The following is a 19,134-nucleotide window of genomic DNA, read 5'->3' on the forward strand; positions in this document are numbered from 1 at the left end:
CTGAAGATTACATTTAGTGGTTGAAACTTTTTGACACTTAACTTAATAAACCAACCAATTAAAATTCAATGAAAGTCCCCAAAGTTGTTAATCCAACTAATAGGACAACGGATATAGGCAGTAAAAAACCCCGCAGGGGGCACAATTTTCTAACACTTCTTTCTCATTTAGTCTTTAAAAGGATTCAAAATGCATGGACATATATCTTTTTAACTCTTATTTTATACATCTTAATTGGAACTGATGATCTATTTTTATAGAGAAACATATGTATTCCACCAATAAATAGTTAAAAAATTAAATGTGTTTATACATATAATAATTAAAAGCTCTATTCAAGTGATTAAGAATATTGAGCACTCTTGTGATTCCTGGAAACCAGCTATAAACACTGCTCCCATCAACAGTTCACTGTGTGGCAGAGATCTCTCTTCTTCAAGGAAACAATAAACACAACCAAAGCAATGAATAAATTCAATTTTCCTTATTCATTAAAAAACATTCCTATCCCACCACGTCACCTGTACGAGAAAGAAGTAATACACAAACTTAACAATGGCTATGACAGATTAAATTGGGATTTTTACTTCAAATGCAAGGAAAGAAATGACAGCACAAATGAGTCAACATCCTTCGGCTTCAAGACTAACAAGGTACCATACTACACTAACTACCATAAACTTGAACCTTTCAAGAAAGACTTAGTCAAATTAGTTGCCAACATTAAATACCGCCCACATGCTAATGACTTCCAAAAAAAACTAAAGGAAGACTGTAATAGAATCAAACAATCCAAAGAAGTTATTGTCAATGCAGATAAAACTTCCAATATGTATGGCATACCTGTTGAGACATATAAAACACACCTGAGAAACAACATAACAAAAAACTATAAAAAGTCAAGCAATAACAAAGTCAATCAAACAAACAAGGAGGCAGCACAAATAGCTAAGAAACTTAATGTAGCAGAAAAGGCAGAAATTTTATCAGCCTCACCTTGTTTTATTACTATCAAAGACCACAAACCAAATTTTCCAGGGCGTGTTGAATGCAGACTCATAAACCCATCCAAAACGGAAATTGGAAAAATCAGCAAAACTATTCTTGACAAAATAAACAAAACTGTCAAATCAAAAACAGGTTCAAACCAATGGCAAAACACCTACCAAACATTAGACTGGTTCAAAGGACTTAAAAACAAACACCAGCTAACATTCCTACAATTTGACATTGAATCATTCTACCCAAGCATTACAAAAGAACTGGTAAACCAAGCAATTAACTTTGCTCAACAATTTACACAAAGGGGGGGGGGTTTTAATGCAACCATCTCGTAATCAGTGATTAAATGGCACTTAGAATTCGAATTTTGATCTGAAATTTTGCATGAATAATCCTTGGTAGGTCTATTTTCCCTAAATCGAACAAAAAGTTGGAAAAGTAGCGGCTGGCGGCTGGCAGCACAGCCGTTTAGCCGTTTTTTGCCTATTTTCAGGGCAAATTCATCATTAATTACGTAGGAATCAACTTTTAAAAACTTATTTTTGGTTTAATTCATGGTAAATGATAGCAATAACCATTTTTTAAATTTCTAGTACCAGCTGCTAAACGGCTAGAACCGGCTGAAAACGGCTGGGAGCTGCCAAGAGTATGAAGGGTAGATATGGCTTGTGACGTGTCTATGGGTAGGTTTTTATGGCTGCTGAGCTCAAAAATACTTCCAAAAATAGTGGCGGCTCATCCATATGGCAGCTGGGTAACAGCTGCAGCTCAGCTGGGAGCGGCCAAGAGTAGAATGAGTATATAGGGCTTGTGACGTGTCTAGGGGTAGGTTTTTATGGGTGCTAAGCTCAAAAATACTACCAAAAATAGTGGCGGCCCATCCATATGGCAGCTGGGTAACAGCTGCAGGTCAGCTGGGAGCGGCCAAGAGTAGAATGAGTAGATAGGGCATGTGATGTGTCTAGAGGTAGGTTTTTATGCTACCTAAAAACTTATTTTTGGTTTAATTCATGGTAAATGATAGCAATAAACATTTTTAAAATTTCTAGTACCAGCTGCTAAACAGCTAGAACCGGCTGAAAACGGCTGGGAGCTGTTAAGAGTATGAAGGGTAGATATGGCTTGTGACGTGTCTAGGGGTAGGTTTTTATGGCTGCTGAGCTCAAAAATACTTCCAAAAATAGTGGCGGCTCATCCATATGGCAGCTGGGTAACAGCTGCAGCTCAGCTGGGAGCGGACAAGAGTAGAATGAGTACATAGGGCTTGTGACACGTCTAGGGTTAGGTTTTTATGGGTGCTGAGCTCAAAAATGCTACCTAAAATAGTTGCGGCCCATCCATATGGCAGCTGGGTAACAGCGGCAGTTCAGCTGGGAGACCATGAGTAAAATGAGTACATAGGGCTTGTGACGTGTCTAGAGGTAGGTTTTTATGGCTGCTGAGCTCAAAAATACTTCCAAAAATAGTGGCGGCTCATCTATATGGCAGCTGGGTAACAGCTGCAACTCAGCTGGGAGCGGCCAAGAGTAGAATGAGTAGATAGGGCTTGTGACGTGTCTAGGGGTAGTTTTTTATGAATGCTGAGCTCAAAATTACTACCAAAAATAGTGGTGGTCCATCCATATGGTTGCTGGGTAACAGGGGTAGGTCTGAGCTCAAAAATACTTCCAAAAATAATGGCGGCCCATCCATACTGCAGCTTGGTGGTAACAGCTGGGAGCAGCCAAGAGTAAAATGACTACATAGGGCTTGTGATGTGTGAAGAATATCAAAAAATATACCTATTATTTCAGTAGAATTAAACTCTCCTAATTAACATTATAACTTTATTTCATGGACATATTACTAGTAACACTTTTTTAATTTCTAGATTTCACTGAAAACTACCAATAATGTCTGAAAACAGTTATCAACAGCCAAAAGTTATGTTGTAGATATAGCATGTGACATTTCTAGGGGTAGCACAGTGAGCCCAGGAATCCAATTTTGTGGAAAAAATTAATAACTTCCTTATTTTTCAACCAAATCAAACAATTTTTTTTTTTATTAAAAGGTTTTTATAGTACCTTTTACAGAATTAACAAGATTACCCCTTCCTCCCTCTCTAGATGATTGGGGGGTCAAAATATCACCCCAAAAAGTTGGTTTTTGGTCGATTTTGACCCAGGCCACTTTGAATGGCCATCACGGTCAGGGAAGTGATGGGAAAAAAATTGTGCAAAATAGCAAAGATGGGCAATGGCCCAGTGTGTCAGGTGACATGTGTCCCAGGCCTGTCAGCCAAGCAGTCTGGCCACACTGGCATGCCAAAAATCCTTAACTGCGGCTGTCGGCAAAACGGCCGGTCAGACCACCTCCGGCCGCACACCCGCCAATCCGGCTTGGAATGACCTACAAAAAAGTGGTAATACACGTGGCTGCGCCACAAACACACGCCGCCCTGTGTGCAAAAAACACGACAAAAAATTGTCATTTTTTTTGTGTGCTAACTTTGCCGCCAATTAAAGGACGGAAGGCGGCCGGCAATTATCTCTGACTTCTTCTGATTGCAGTTAGAGCCGGCCATTGTGGTTCTAAAGATACCTTTAGATTTCTGGTAGCCCCTCCAGGAGGCCCTCAGGGTCCAATACACAAGGGCATAGTAAAATTCCATTTTGAGGTGCTGTAACTTTTCCACCACTGGTGGGAAAATTTTATGCCATGATTTTTGGGAAAGGCATTTTGCCAGATTTTTACCCTGTAAAAGGATTTTCCTCTATAATGAAATCCGGCAACAAATTATATAAGGATTATACACTAAAAATAGCTTAAAACGACCTTTACAAAAATATCTATAGAGGTTAAGCAACTAAGTGAAAGTTGATAAGACCAATGGGATCCTCTTATATATTGCCTAATTAATGCTAGAACTTCATCCTAAAAATTTTCACCTCGTTGCTAAAAAGATCAAGGTATTTGAATCAGAGCTTAAAAAAATATTCAACGTGCTTTTTTTTTGCATTTTCACCAACTTTCTTTAATATGGATTCAAGAGGTTTTTTTTTTACAAAACTATTTTGTTTCTTGTTATCCAGCGTTAGATAATTGCACAACCTTTCTAAAATGTTATTACATTACGTCCTAAGTTAATATTTGATTAAATGGCAAGTAAAACAAAAAAAAATTAAAAATATTTTTTTTGGGAGATTTTTGTATCTAAATTTCGTGAATTCCAGGGTAACAACTTCAGAAGGCCATAAAAACTTTAATTTTTTAAAATTTTTCATTATTTTAAAATGGCAAACCTCCTCTAATATGATGAATTTTAACATGGACTTTTAAAAAAATTGATTTTCTAAAGTTCGATTTTGGGCATAAATAATTTTTTCCACAAAGTTGGATTCCTGGGCTCACTGTGGGTAGGTTTTTAACTTTTTATGGGGGTGTTGAGCTCTAAAATACTACCAATAATAGTGAATCCCATCCATATGGACGCTGGGTAACAGCTACAGCTGAGCAGCAGCCGTTACCCTGATGCATATGGATGGGCCTTACTATTTTTGGGGAGTATTAATATGCTTGACACCTATAAAAATTTACCCCACACATCACAAGCTACCTATGTCTTAAACTTTTACTTTTATTTGTTGATAACTGTTCTTAGCCAATTTCAGCTGTTTAACAACTAAATCAATACTGAAATATTCAATATTTGGTTATCCTTTAATAGTCCCAAAAAGTGCTAACAGCTGAGTCTTAAACAACGGTTTACTGCACAGCTGCAGCTGTTACCCAGCAACCATATGGATGGGCCACCACTATTTTTGGTAGTTTTTTTGAGCTTAGCACCCATTAAAACCTACCCCTTGACACGTCACAAGCCCTATGTACTCATTTTATTCTTGGCTGCTCCCAGCTGAGCTGCAGCTGTTACCAAGCTGCAATATCAGGATTATGGATGGGCCGCCACTAATTTTGATAGTATTTTTGAGCCCAGACATACCCCTGTTACCCAGCAACCATATGGATAGACCACCACTATTTTTGGTAGTAATTTGAGCTTAGCATTCATAAAAACCTATCTAGACAAATCACAAGCCCTATCTATTCATTCTACCTTTGGCCACTCCCAGCTGAGCTGCAGCTGTTACCCGGCTGCCATATGGATGGGCCGTTACTATTTTTGGTAGTTTTTTTTGAGCTTAGCACCCATAAAAACCTACCCATAGACACCTCACAATCCCTATCTATTCTTTTTACTCTTGGCTGCTCCCAGCTGACCTGAAGCTGTTACCCAGCCGCCATATGGATGGGCTGCCACTATTTTTAGTATTATTTTTGAGCTTAGCACCCATAAAAACCTACCCCTAGACACGTCACAAGCCCTATCTACTCATTCTACTCTTGGCCGCTCCCAGCTGAGCTGCAGCTGTTACCCAGCTGCCATATGGATGGGCCGCCACTATTTTTGGTAGTATTTTTGAGCTCAGCACCCTTAAAAACCTACCCCTTCACACGTCACAAGCCCTATCTACTCATTCTACTCTTGGCCGCTGCCATATGGATGGGCCGCCACTATTTTTGGTAGTATTTTTGAGCTCAGCAGCCATAAAAACCTACCCCTAGATACGTCACAACCCATATCTACCCTTCATACTCTTGGCAGCTCCCAGCCGTTTTCAGCCGGTTCTAGCCGTTTAGCAGCTGGTACTAGAAATTTAAAAAATGGTTATTGCTATCATTTACCATGAATTAAACCCAAAATATGTTTTTAAAAGTTGATTCCTACGTAATTAATGATGAATTTGCCCTGAAAATAGGCAAAAAACGGCTAAACGACTGAGCTGCCAGCCGCCAGCCGTTACTTTTCCAACTTTTTGTTCGATTTAGGGAAAATAGACCTACCAAGGATTACTCATGCAAAATTTCAGATCGAAATTCGAATTCTAAGTGCCATTTAATCACTGATTACGAGATGGTTGCATTAAAACCCCCCCCCTAACTGAAGATGATATCAACATTATTATGCATGCCAGAAAAACTTTCTTATTCTCTTCAAACAAAGCCTGGGTCAAAAACAACAGTGAAGATTTTGATGTCCCATGGGAGGATTTGACTCTGCTGAAATTTCCGAACTTGTAGGTCTATTTATTCTAAATGGTCTAGAAAAACTCGTCCCTAAAACACACATTGGCCTTTACAGGGATGATGGACTGGCTGCAATAAATTTACCAGGTCCAAGAATTGAAAGATTGAGAAAAGATATAACAAAATTCTTCAAAACACACAAACTACAAATCACAACCAATACAAACATCAAAATTGTAAATTTTCTAGATGTCACCCTTAACCTAACTACAGGCTGCTTCAAACCATTTAGAAAGGAAACAAATTTACCTTGTTATATCAACACAAAATCCTGCCACCCACCAAACATTATTAAGCAATTACCATTAATGATTGAAAAACGCATTTCTGATCTGTCTAGCAATGAAACTCTTTTTAATGAAGAAAAGGACCTGTATAATACGGCCTTGAAAACAGCAGGCTACAAGCACAACATACAATACAAACAACAAGCACAACACACAACCAACACAGCGAGAAAAAAACGCAAAAGAAAAGTTAATTGGTTTACCATTCCCTACAACGCTGCAGTTAAAACAAACATAGCCAAAAAGTTTTTAAAACTAGTAGATAAGCACTTTCCTCCAGGCTCAGAACTACACAAGTATTACAATAGAAACACCATCAAGATTTCTTACAGCACAATGCCAAACATGCAGAGTATAATTTCTACTCACAATAAACGCATCCTTGGCGATTCCAAAATACCTACAATTGAAGGATGCAACTGTAGACAACCCCAAACATGCCCATTGGATGGTAAATGCAAAACTTCCAAACATGGTCTATAACGCCACTGTGACACTAGATTCAGACCAGAGCCAACATCAATATATTGGCCTAACCTCTGCAACTTTCAAGCAAAGATATAGTAGGCACAAAACCTCTTTCGCACAAGACACAGCTTGCACAAAGCTATCTGATTTCATCAAAACACAAAGACAGAAAAACACAAACTATAAAATGGAATGGTCAATTGAAAAACTAGCAAACCCTTACAATCAAAATTCCAAAAAATGCAATCTTTGCTTGACAGAAAGCTTCGAAATAATGAAAGCTTTCAAATCTAACTTACAAACTTTAAACACCAGAAATGAAATCTTCAGCAAGTGTCCACACAGAGAAAAGTTCCTTCTTTCAAAGTGCATGACGTGAAACATATTCAAAGCAGTATTTTTTTTATATAATATGTATTAATTTGTAAAACTGCAAATGATAAATATGACCTATTTTTGTCTATTTAAAGATTCCCTTTAAACACCTCCCCCTTTTTATATAAAGATGCTAATTCCCCCCCAACCCCAAGAGGATATAGGCAGTAAAAAACCCCGCAGGGGGCACAATTTTCTAACACTTCTTTCTCATTTAGTCTTTAAAAAGGATTCAAAATGCATGGACATATATCTTTTTAACTCTTATTTTATACATCTTAATTGGAACTGATGATCTATTTTTATAGAGAAACATATGTATTCCACCAATAAATAGTTAAAAAATTAAATGTGTTTATACATGAATTATCTATAATACAAAGTAGCTTGATGTCTGTCCGTCTGACCGTCTGTCCGTCTGTCTGTCCCTTAAGATCTCGGTAACCACTGAACCGATCGGATTCTACTCTTCAGGGTATATACCTATTGGTCCTGTGGTGGTTTTAAGCTATTTTCTTGGGGGGTGGGACACCCCCAACCCCCCCAAAAACAAAAAAATCTCCCCCCCATTTTTTTTTTTTTTTTTTTTTTTTTTTTGCAGAAGATTTCCTTGGTCCTTTGTTCAAAAAATATTTTTTATTCCAGCATTTATTTTGAATGAAAGAATAGCAACATTCTCTCACTAAAAACAATAAATATTAATTTTTTACAAATTTCGCCTTAATTTTTTTTATCACCTCTTGGGGCAAAGCCCCTAGAGGCTAGGGGCGAAGCCGCTAGTTATTACATAAAGTAGTATAAAGTTTTTTTTGTCTCAAGCTTAAGATTTCAAAAACTAAGGAACGGATTGAGCTCATCTTTTTAGGGAAGCTTAACAATGATCCTAGGATGGAATTATTTATTTAAATTAAAGCCTTGACATGGTTCTATCTATTTTTCTCATATCGTACCCCACTTAATGTCTCTAAATGCTATCAGCTAGTAAACAATAAAATACAATCAAAAATAGTCACAATAATTCAATCAGTTTATTTATAATATTGAAAGCTTAATTTTTCCTTTGGTCGTTTTTGTTGGTGTGGCGGTTGTTGGGGGGTGGTGAGGCCCGCTGTGCTTGACACAGTCGACTCCAGGGATGGTGGGGGAGACGGCGAACCCTCCCGGGAGCTTTCGGGCGGTCCAACAGCTGCCAGGGGCGATAATGAATTTCTGGGGGGACGGGGTAAGGTGCTCTCGTCATCTGTGCCGCTCTGATGCCCGCCTCCCCCACTACCCGCCGAAGACGGCTTTTGGATGATTCCGTCCGCGTTCATGGTGTCTCGATGCGGCTTTTTGGCGACTAAAATAGTAGATTTGAACAAAAAATATGTACCTAGTAATGTCGTAATTCAAAATCTTTAATTTTATAATATATTTAGTACGGAGGGGGGGGGGGGGGGGGGTATTTGATTAAAAAGCAGCAACGCTGCTTTAAGTTTAATCCAATAAAATCCAGGGAGGAAAGGACAATAGTTATGAAATATTTGTTCAACCCAAATATTCTTCCCCTAATAGGTATATATAGAATTTTGAGATCTTTCGTCATAATAAATTGAGAAAATAATTCTATAATATAAAGTAGTAATTTTTTTTGTTTGTAGCGAAGGATCTAGCTAACCACTGAACCGATATGTATCTCATTTACAGTGAAGCTTCTTATAGGCCCTAAATGGTTTTTGAATTTTTATTTTTATATGGTTTTAATCTATTTTCTCACTTTTCATATCCCTTCCAATATATAATCTCTAGATGCTAGGGGCGCAACCGCTAATAATACGTATTGCAAATATCGGGTATAGTCCCTTTCGTGTAGGTTTTCTCCTATTTCTATCGCCTGCGGGGGGCTCTAACCCTGCGGGGCCAATTACCTAACCCTGTGGGACAATCGACTAACCCAATATAACCTAACCTAATCTAAAATAACCTATAAAAGTAATTTTAAAAATACGACGAATCGCCCCTTAAGAGGCGTTGCCACGAAAGGGACTATTCCCCAAATATCCTATCCTTGTGTCCCTGAAAGTTTAATCCTACCTATAACAGTATTGCACACGGCCAGCAGAAAGAAAAATTCCTGAACTAATAGATTTTCCTGCAACAGATACAGCTACATTCATTGCAATTCAATTAAGTGGTGCAAAAACAAGGATAACCAATGTCCATAAATAAAGAGCGAATTCAGTATGAAACAGACGGACATAAAAAGTGACTTTTAGAGTTGATACTTATTGATTGGTCATGGGATTATTCACATTCCAGATATTTTTCTATAATGGCAGCTACGAAAATATAAATCGACTAACTATTTTATTTAACGTATCGTATTATGGACAGCTTCCGCGGATAGTAAATTAAAAATTGCAGGAGATTTGAAGTGCATTAAAACTAGAGGTGATATACAATAAAATTTCATAACTAGGTAAAGATTAACAAAAGTGAGATATACAAACTTTAACCCTCATCCTCATTTACTATTATGTATCATTTCAATTGACAATAGATAATTGTGTGTCAAATTATAATGGTACATCTTATACAACCACAAAATATTTATTTAGAGTAGGTAATCCTGTATATTTCTGTTTATTTATTCTTTTTGTTATTAGTAGGTATATTGTTTTGTTATTATTGTAACGAATATTAATAAGATGGGGTTTGGGGGATGCGTAAATTACCTTGATTTTTTTTCGAGGTTAAAGAAAACTTTACTAGTCAAATAAATACCCTTGGTAAGAATTCTCTTATTGAGTTGTCAATCATTCTAAGTAAATCTGTTATGCAAATGTAAGAGTGGGATGGGAGAAAAAAAGAGAGGATAGTAAAATAATTAATATATTCAGACATTCTTTTCCCAAGCACTCAATGACGTCACTGTTTTACCCTCAGCTATACAGAGATATAGGTATAAACATTCAGACATTCTTTTCCAAAGCACTCAATGACGTCACTTTTTTACCCTCAACTATACAGAGATATAGGTATAAACATTCAGACATTCTTTTCCAAAGCACTCAATGACGTCACTCTTTTACCTTCCCTATACACAGAGATATAGGACCAGGTATAAACATTCAGACATTCTTTTCCCAAGCACTCAGTGTGACGTTAATCTTTTACCTTCCCTATACACAGAGATATAGGTATAAACATTCAGACATTCTTTTCAATGACGTCAATATCATACCTTCCTTCTACAAATATATGCATAAACAATCTGACGTACGTGTCAGTGACGTCACTATTTCCTCTAATTTAAATAGGGGGAAAAATGCAGACAGTCTTTCCAAAAATACCCAATGAAGTAACCATTTCACTCTTTAATGTTCATATATTTTTTCTTACCATTCAATGACGTCACTTTTATGCCCTATAATCAGAAAAACAATTTTCCCATGTTATATGATTATAGTTATCTATTTTAGTTGTTTAGTATTTTAAGATTTATTGAATAATTTCTTTATCCCTTTTATTCCTGCAGTATCTCACTTTAAGTCTGCTACGTATTAAATAATTATGAATGAATAATACAAGGCAAAGTCATAAATATCCTGTTAAAAAAGTAGGATGGATTTTTTGTCTGTCGCTTAAGATCTTAACAACTACTGACCCGAACGGTTTTTTTATTCAAGATAAGCTTTACATAATACATATAGTTCATGTGTAGTTTTAGGCTGTTTTATTTTCATATTTATGTCTTGGGATGGTTTAGGGCTATCTTTCCAATTTTCGAGCATAGAGTACCTAAATGCTAGGGGCGCAGACACTAGTACTAAAATAGAATATTTACATTTTGTAACATTAAAATTATTCGTATCTACAAAATTTACACACCCATTTAAAAATTAACTGATCTACTTTAAATTATGAAGATGTGTTAACATTATGATTTTCTACCATCTACTGAAGTTTGCCTATAATCATGACAAACGATATAAAATGAACTTAAATACACAGCAAAAGAAAAAAATCTAAGAATTTAAGGAAAGAGAGTTCCGTTGTATTCTATTATATAATGAGTAAGGTTTTTTGTATGTAGCAAAGATTAGGATAACAAATGAACCGATTAAGTTCTATTATATTTTAAAAAGCTTGACATAGGTCCCAGGATGGTTTAAGGCTATTTTAATGCTCAAGTCTACTCCTTCCATCACAGAGCCACTAGATACTCATAAGTCCCTGAATGGTTTTAGGCTATTTTACTGCAATGAATGTATTCCTGAGGAATAGGCTTGTCCGACTCAACAAGTTTGTTGATTTCTATGGCGTTCAAATATTCGGCCAGCTTTGGATTAACAGGTATCACAGCTCTGAAATATGCAGGTATCGTCAATCAATTAAGCATCGTCTAGTTGTCAGAGGGTTGTAATTAAATTTTGTCCCACAGGGATCTTAAGGGATAAGACATTGGGCGATAAATTGTATACATACCAAATAAATATAAGCAAAATTACTGTTAATCATTTCTATTGGACCATTGCATTGGTAAAAACGTTTGGACAATGCTTGTTAATGAACCAACCAATCATTAATTAAGATAAATACTAAGATAAGTTGTAATAAAACTTTGGATACTAACGTAATTAACAGTTTTATTTCCCCTCCCTCTCTGATTGTGCTTTGACTTTTAGGAAATTCGCTATTTGTGCTTGCTGAATTACATTAAATTTCACCAACCTCGAGCTGGCTGGTGTTGAGAAGCTGTTATGCCCGAAATCATTGCCGGCTATGCTGCAACGCTTGAAAACCATCTTGTTTTCAGTCAAGGTACCAGTCTAAAAAGACAAATTGTTTAGGTAGATAAATTCTTAATTTGTTTTATTGGTACCTACTACCTATAATATGGTTGTGATTTCACTAAAACTAAAAAAGATTTAATTTTTTTATTTTAATGCTTATTTTTTAGGTTAAGTAAGAATGATGTTTACTCCTCACGGGGATAAAACCTCATTAGACAAATGTCAAAATTCCTTACCTTATCACAGAACATATATTGTACTTGGCCCAATTCTTCAGGTATATTGAGTGCGCGGCATTCAACGCGCTTCTCGTGCACGTGGTCATATAACAAGGGGTCATTGTGGATCAAGTACACCTACAAAATATAAAAAAAAGATTGTTAAAGCAATCCAAGTTTTTTTTTATTTCCGTGAAGACCTTGCTAACTTAGGTATATTAAGTTCTCTATTTCAGGGAAGCTTAAAATGATCCTGGACAAGTTTTAATTACGAGGATGGTTTTAGGTTTTTTTAAAGTGTATTTTTAAGTAGGTATAAAGAAAAAAAACCGAAACACTAGTATAGTACTGACTATTTACAATAAAGTGATCAAAACTGTATCATATCTATTCTATTACGACAGTCGGAAAATTTAGAGGCAATGAATCATCCTTCTCAAAATCATGAGCTAGTTAAGACAATGAAAATTAATGAAAAATAAATTTATCATCTACAGTCCTATCCCTAATTATTTACCTGAGAAAGTTTGGTCAACTCAATGGTGACATACAAAGAGAGAGGAATAATAATCTGCAGGATGATAATAAACGTCCAGAAAGCTAGGAAACCTGAAAGCATATACTTTGTTAGAATAGTCTTATCGATTTAAAACCTTGTTTTAAAATTTATTTCATGGATACCCTCTATAGTCATTAACAGAACATTCCATTCATCTGATTTTAGAAACGGTCCAATGTTAATCAAGCAAAGCATCTATGAATTAAAATATGAAAATGTTAAGGTTCTTGAAAATACACAAATAGTTGATTCTTATCTAATATTCGTTATCTTAAACAAATTAAAAAAAGTTTTTACCTTCCCAAAGTGCATTAATGTCTACTATAGATTCAGCTGTCAAAAAGGGGGCAAGCGCTTCAAAAGAGTCAAACCACAATCCTGTTTTGGCATTTCATTTTTGATAACTACATTTTTTCCACTGTATAATAGAAGGTACATAATATTCAAAGTTTTGATCACAGAGAAAATATGAATTTTCATAAAAAAAATTAAAAACAATAAGTACCTACCTACTTACATAAGGTTTTTAAGACTTTAGAATAAAGTTTGACAACAAGATTTGGAGAGAGAAAATATCTAGAAGACCAATTTTATAGCATAGTATAAAAATAAACAAAGGTTTCATCAGCTTAGATTATCTAGTAGTACTCAGCTTTTAATGATAATCTATAATAAAAAGTAGATAATGTCTGTTCGTTTGTACGTCTGTCAGTCTGTCAGTTTTTCTTAAAGTATCGGCAATAGCAGCCTTTTTCGTAAAAACATAATTGTTGAAAAATAAAATTCCTGAGCCGACAGCGCCAGCAAAACAGAGTGAGATAAGAATGAGTACACAGTACAGAACCTCGGTGTTGATCTGTCTTTCCAGCTTGGACCGTTTATACCTGGGACCTCCGTTGTTTAACATTGCCTTACTTTCATGACCTACAAAATATATTGTGCAAGGAAAGAGGTAAGGTATCTGTGTATGTGTATCACTGTTTAGATTTTTCTCAAAAAAATTACTGAAAATCTGGTTTCCCAAATCTAGTTTGGGGAAGGTTAACTAAAAGCTTACCCCCCCCCCTCAAAAAAAGAAATAATCCCTGGAAAAATTTTCACCAACCAATGCCAACAAATAACATCATCAAAGCAAAATTTAAGATTTTAGGAAGATAGCTACAAGACCCATCCCCCATTTTTTTAGTTTAACAAATGGTTATTAAGACATAATTCTAGAACAGTTATCTATCACATATTATAAATGGTTTTCCTCGGAAAATAAAATGAGAAATTAGAGAAAAATTTCCAGATTTTTCCTCAACGAGGCCAGAGGCCCGGACCAACAAACAAGGATTAAATCTTTTTTTAAAGGAAAACTTTCAATAATAAGATAAATGATGATTTAGTATAACTCAGAACCGGTTTGAATCCACCGAATTTGAATCTGATTGTGAGCCATACTGCTACAAATACTAACCTGCATAAACAACTAAACCCTCGACATAGTCAGTATTCTTCAAAATACATTCTCTCAGGATAAGATTATCCTTCCCAACTGGAATTCTTTCTCCCCAGGGTTGAACTAAAAACATGAAATTGTTAACAAGGTCTACAACATACAAAAGAAGCAACGCTTTTTAATAAAACAAAAGTCAAACAAGTAATTAATAAATGTATTCAGATAAAAAACTGTTGCACAGTTTGGACTTCCTGACAAAGGTCGTGCAATTAAATGGTTGGTTATCTAAATAATGTTTAAAATTATCCAGGTTTGCATAGATGAAGTTAAAAACTGAGAGAAAACATGATCAGATAGGACTAAAAACAGATTAAGAAGTATTATATGTTGATCTAAGACTAAAAGGGAACTATCCACGAACGAGAGCAAGTGATTCTAAGCACCTTCCAGCATTGATCCATAGTATTTCTTTTAGTGAATATACTAGGTGTATGTTTAATATTTGGTTTATCGACTAAAAAGTCATTTTTCACCATGCTTTTATATGAAAAAATACATTGAAAAGTAAAGCATTTTTAAATGCAATATCATTAAATGTTTTTATGAGTTCAAACTATTTTTTAAAAGCTTTGACACAAAAGTATATTTCTTTTATTTCGGAAAAGGGTTGGTAACTTGTAATATTGTAAACAGTTTAATTAAAGTACTTTTGTAATTTACAGCATTTGATGCTTTTCTGCCTTGTCGTTTTATTTTGTCCTTTGAACTCAACAAAGTATTTGATGATATTGCATCAAAAAAAACTATTTAGGTAAATTTCAAAGTTTTTTTCATACAAATAGGTAAAACCATGGCATCTCAACTTTTTAGTTGATAAACCAAATCTGAAACATAAACCTGGTATATCCATTAAAAAAAAGCTGGAAGGTGCTTAGAATCACTTGCACTCGTTCGTGGATAGTTCCTTTTAAAATAAAACCTTACCTAAGCTTCCATGAAATCTGTATATTTTGGTAGAAGGCGCATCACACTCTAGATTAGCTCTAAGCTCCTAAAAATTAATAAAGTATAGGTGTACGTAAGTCTGTCAAGTAATTTCTTTAAAACGGATTGTGGTCGGGTGAGTGATATATGAAACACTATAAGAAATATCATACGGCCCTAGAAAAAAAAAAAAAATACATTACCCTTTGAACCCATCTTCAGAGAAGACCGTGTCTTCAGGCAAGCATTTGATGGGAATTTCAGTACATTTCTTTTTTTTTATAGGATTGAATGTTATTTAAGACTTGGATTTTGTCCGCTTAAGTTCTTTTGATTTACAATTAAATAAACAATGCATCGCATCGTATTATATTTTTCCCTGAACAATAAAATTAAAAATTCGAAGATAAATTCTAAAGGCCCACGCCAAAAAACTGGTATTAATCCGAAGATTTTTAGTACAATTTTATTATTCGTGAAAAACTGGCTGTAATACGATACAATATATGATTTTCCATATAGTTCTCAACCAGTTTTTAGGCCATACTGGAAAGCAATTCAGATATTTTTCATGAGTTTCATTTTAATAGGTTACCTGAATGTTTAAATGAGCTGAAGGCTCAAACTTGAATCCTCTTGGAATTTCTCTTTGCTTCAAATTACTTTCACCATCAAGATTCTAAAAATAAAATAAACTTAAAACATCATGTTTTTAATAAGTTTTTTAAATGACCCTACATATCAAAGCACTGCTTGCTATTTTTCGCACATGTAGAATCTGTATGTTATTTTAAAAGATTTTTTTATAAATTACGATAAATAGGAATAATTTGAAATGATTTTCTACTTTTAATATTGAAGATAATTTGCCTTAATCTTGATTTTATTTAAACATCAAAGTAATTATAAGAAACCGTTGGATAATTTCTCTAATACTTGTAAACTAAAAGTTTTACCTGGGTGTCAATAAAGCAGAGACCATTAGCATCGCTGGAATGAAGTAACAGGATGTCTGCAGGGATCATCTCATTATTAGAGAGATGGACAATGTCACCAACCCTCACCTCTTTCCATTTCTTCCCAACATACCTTGAAAATTTAAATAAAATAAAACTCCAATAAGTTAATTCGTAACATAGACAAAAGGTTAGAAAATCGATTGGATCATGTAAAGAAAACGAAGTAACGGGTTCAATTTTAAACATGCTGATTTTTAGCTTTTTGGTAACAATTTTCTTTAATATTTAATTATCCTATTCATTTGATTTTTTAATGTCCTTAATCAGAATCCTATATTTACACAATTTTGCAACAAGTTCACATATTATTTTGTTTATTATTTTCTACTTTTTAGTTTTGAACACCATCCCAGTTCTTGTTCGTTTTTTACTACCCTTTTATTTCAGAGCTTCGCTTTTATGGATGTTATAATCCTTGTATTTAAGAACCCGCCTCTGTGTTGAAAACAAATTTCCCAGTTAACGGGAGTCAAATCAAAACAAGGTAAAATCTTTAAGGAAATTGAAAGTAATCTTAGAAAATACAGTTTAGATTTCTAAGAATTTCAAAAGTTTTAAAAACTTTGACTTTAATATAGAGAACCTAATATGTTACTTTCGTACATTTTACGCTATATTTACATTTGATACGATCGTGTTAAATCTAAATGTAACAAAATTGGTTAAAAAGTGAAAGAAAATTGAGATTTTGATTTTAAAATTTCTGAAAAAGTTTCTCACTAAAATAACATTTATTTACAGTCAAGTGGAAAATTTCTGTTATAATGCCACTGAAGACTAAATTTTCTTAGCCTATCAGAAACGTTCGATCAATCAATCAATCAAATTAACGCAACTTTGACTTAAGAAAGGCGTTTGACAAAGTCACTTACCTCCCCTCGGCCGGGTTATACACTCTACAGTTGGAATTATTTACTCTTTTATCAGAATTATATCTTCGTCGGTCTTCAAATAAATCCTACAAAAAATATGTTTTTATATTTACAAGATTATTAAAAAAATAATTATAGAATAGTTAACTTTACATTTAGATTTTGTGACCTAATATGGACCAAAGCATTCTTTAGTTATGTAATTGGCATTGCAACAGTGGAATCTCTCTAAGAATCGACTCTTCCCCTTCTTGGAAAATATTGGACGCACAGGCTTAATAAGTTAATATACTCATAGAAAGATTTTGTTTAGTCCAGATGAACACAACTTCTAACTGAACCAATAGTAACACAGATAAGGGACAATCAGATTACATTATTGGTAAGAAGGTGTACAAATTAGGCTACAAAAATTCAATTCTTATCGTTTAATCCACATGATCAAGACAGCTATATTTAAAGTTAATTAATAAATCTGTTTCTACTTGAATTTATTTTAAGGTTTACGGATTATTAATGCTGATTGTACATCTAGGGTAATAAATGTATTCTTTAATATTAACCATGATATAACAGATCTGTAGTAAAGATGTATATACAGATAACTACCTGCCCCCCTTTTCCAAGGACCTTTTTTGTCTGCTAAAAATTTGTTTTCTGCTACTTGCTGTGTTAATATTCCCGACACCATTGGTTGATTTTCATAGATCTAATTAAGAGTCGGTAAAAGGTCATGGGGATGAGGACATGCAGTTATGTAACCCATTCCCCTTCTAGTGTTCTACTCTAATCATGAAATAACAAACCTTAATAGCAGTAACAACAAGTACAAGAATGACTGGAAGCATACTGATTTCCTTTCCAAAAGCGTTGATGGCAGGCACCCAGTTCAACAACACGATAAACAGAAAGTACAAGTTGGCAAATCTAAAAATAAAGAATCCTTGATCGTGGGTGACAATACAGATAAGTCTAGATATTTTGATTTGATACCTATGATTTGCTCAAAAGGTATTTAGAAGACATTTAAGATTTGAATTAAAATTAGAAATATGGCAATTCAAGAAAATAAAACATTCATGTTTTTATTATTAGGTAAAAAGATTTTTTATTTGTTTATTTGCAAAGGAGTGACAAGCAATATTAAAATTAATACTTTTTTAGTTTCTTTCCTAATAATACACACTTTTAAGGATAAAACTAAAGAAAATTAAAAAAAAAAGATTTCTTACCTATGAAACTGCTCAAAAAGATTCTTGGGTAGAAACGATAGGAGAGTGTATTTTGTTGTTCTAATATTATTTGACAAGAAAATATTGTTTGGATGGTCGGTATCCTGAAAAACAAAAGAATTTTAACAGATTAACTTAGAAGAAAATTGGCTTAAGGAAAGAAAACAAAGTAGCGGATTTCGTCAAATTATCACAGTATTTTTTGATAGGTTAGGAAATTGGCCCTGCAGGTTTTGAGTCCCAGCAGGCGCTATAAGTAGAAGAAAACTGCTGCGAAAATACGTCGAAACCCGAAACTTCGTTTTCATTCCATGATCCGAAAAATTTACCGTCCCTTTAAATAATGATGTATTGTACAAACCACATAAACTAATGCAATATCAAATTTTAATACGCTTAGCCGAGAACATATTAAAAATCATATTAAAACATCTAGGAGACTAGGATATGACTAATTTTTAACAGTAAAACAGCGTAGTAATAAGAAACAATAATGGGGGTTTTGCACTGCTAACACCCAAAGACATGAACCAGAACCTATAATGTGTTACTTCAATGCTAATGCTCGTACGGATTGACACGACCCGATTGCTGCGCTACTTACTTTAGGGGATCCAGGTACAAGGTGATTAGGAACAACAGTTCTGTGCTTTCTCTCCACTTCAACCGCGGGCATTGGCTTGTTCCAGAAGAACACATTTTTCTAAATAAAATAGCTTTTTATCGCATCGTATTATAAACAGCTTTCCGCGGATATAAAAATGTACAATTTTAA

General features: G+C 34.6%; 1 protein-coding gene across 1 annotated transcript in view; it reads right to left on the minus strand.

The window, feature by feature from the left end:
* LOC145333833 (phospholipid-transporting ATPase VD) overlaps positions 1 to 19,134 on the minus strand; it is a 63,991-nt gene that overhangs the window by 35,759 nt on the left and 9,098 nt on the right. The window contains exons 15-30 of the mRNA XM_080179088.1: positions 18,964 to 19,062; positions 18,360 to 18,463; positions 17,934 to 18,054; positions 17,128 to 17,213; positions 16,193 to 16,325; positions 15,832 to 15,915; positions 15,237 to 15,303; positions 14,271 to 14,375; positions 13,596 to 13,735; positions 13,109 to 13,187; positions 12,770 to 12,861; positions 12,271 to 12,390; positions 11,973 to 12,070; positions 11,512 to 11,605; positions 9,333 to 9,387; positions 8,318 to 8,598 (exon numbers count right to left, since the gene is read on the minus strand). Coding sequence (XP_080035214.1) covers positions 8,318 to 8,598; positions 9,333 to 9,387; positions 11,512 to 11,605; positions 11,973 to 12,070; positions 12,271 to 12,390; positions 12,770 to 12,861; positions 13,109 to 13,187; positions 13,596 to 13,735; positions 14,271 to 14,375; positions 15,237 to 15,303; positions 15,832 to 15,915; positions 16,193 to 16,325; positions 17,128 to 17,213; positions 17,934 to 18,054; positions 18,360 to 18,463; positions 18,964 to 19,062 — 1,758 coding nt within the window. The remainder of the gene's footprint in view (positions 1 to 8,317; positions 8,599 to 9,332; positions 9,388 to 11,511; positions 11,606 to 11,972; positions 12,071 to 12,270; positions 12,391 to 12,769; positions 12,862 to 13,108; positions 13,188 to 13,595; positions 13,736 to 14,270; positions 14,376 to 15,236; positions 15,304 to 15,831; positions 15,916 to 16,192; positions 16,326 to 17,127; positions 17,214 to 17,933; positions 18,055 to 18,359; positions 18,464 to 18,963; positions 19,063 to 19,134) is intronic.

Source organism: Acartia tonsa, chromosome 12 (assembly GCF_053477335.1).
Source record: "Acartia tonsa isolate MP-2025a chromosome 12, ASM5347733v1, whole genome shotgun sequence".
Taxonomy (NCBI): Eukaryota; Metazoa; Arthropoda; class Copepoda; order Calanoida; family Acartiidae; genus Acartia; species Acartia tonsa.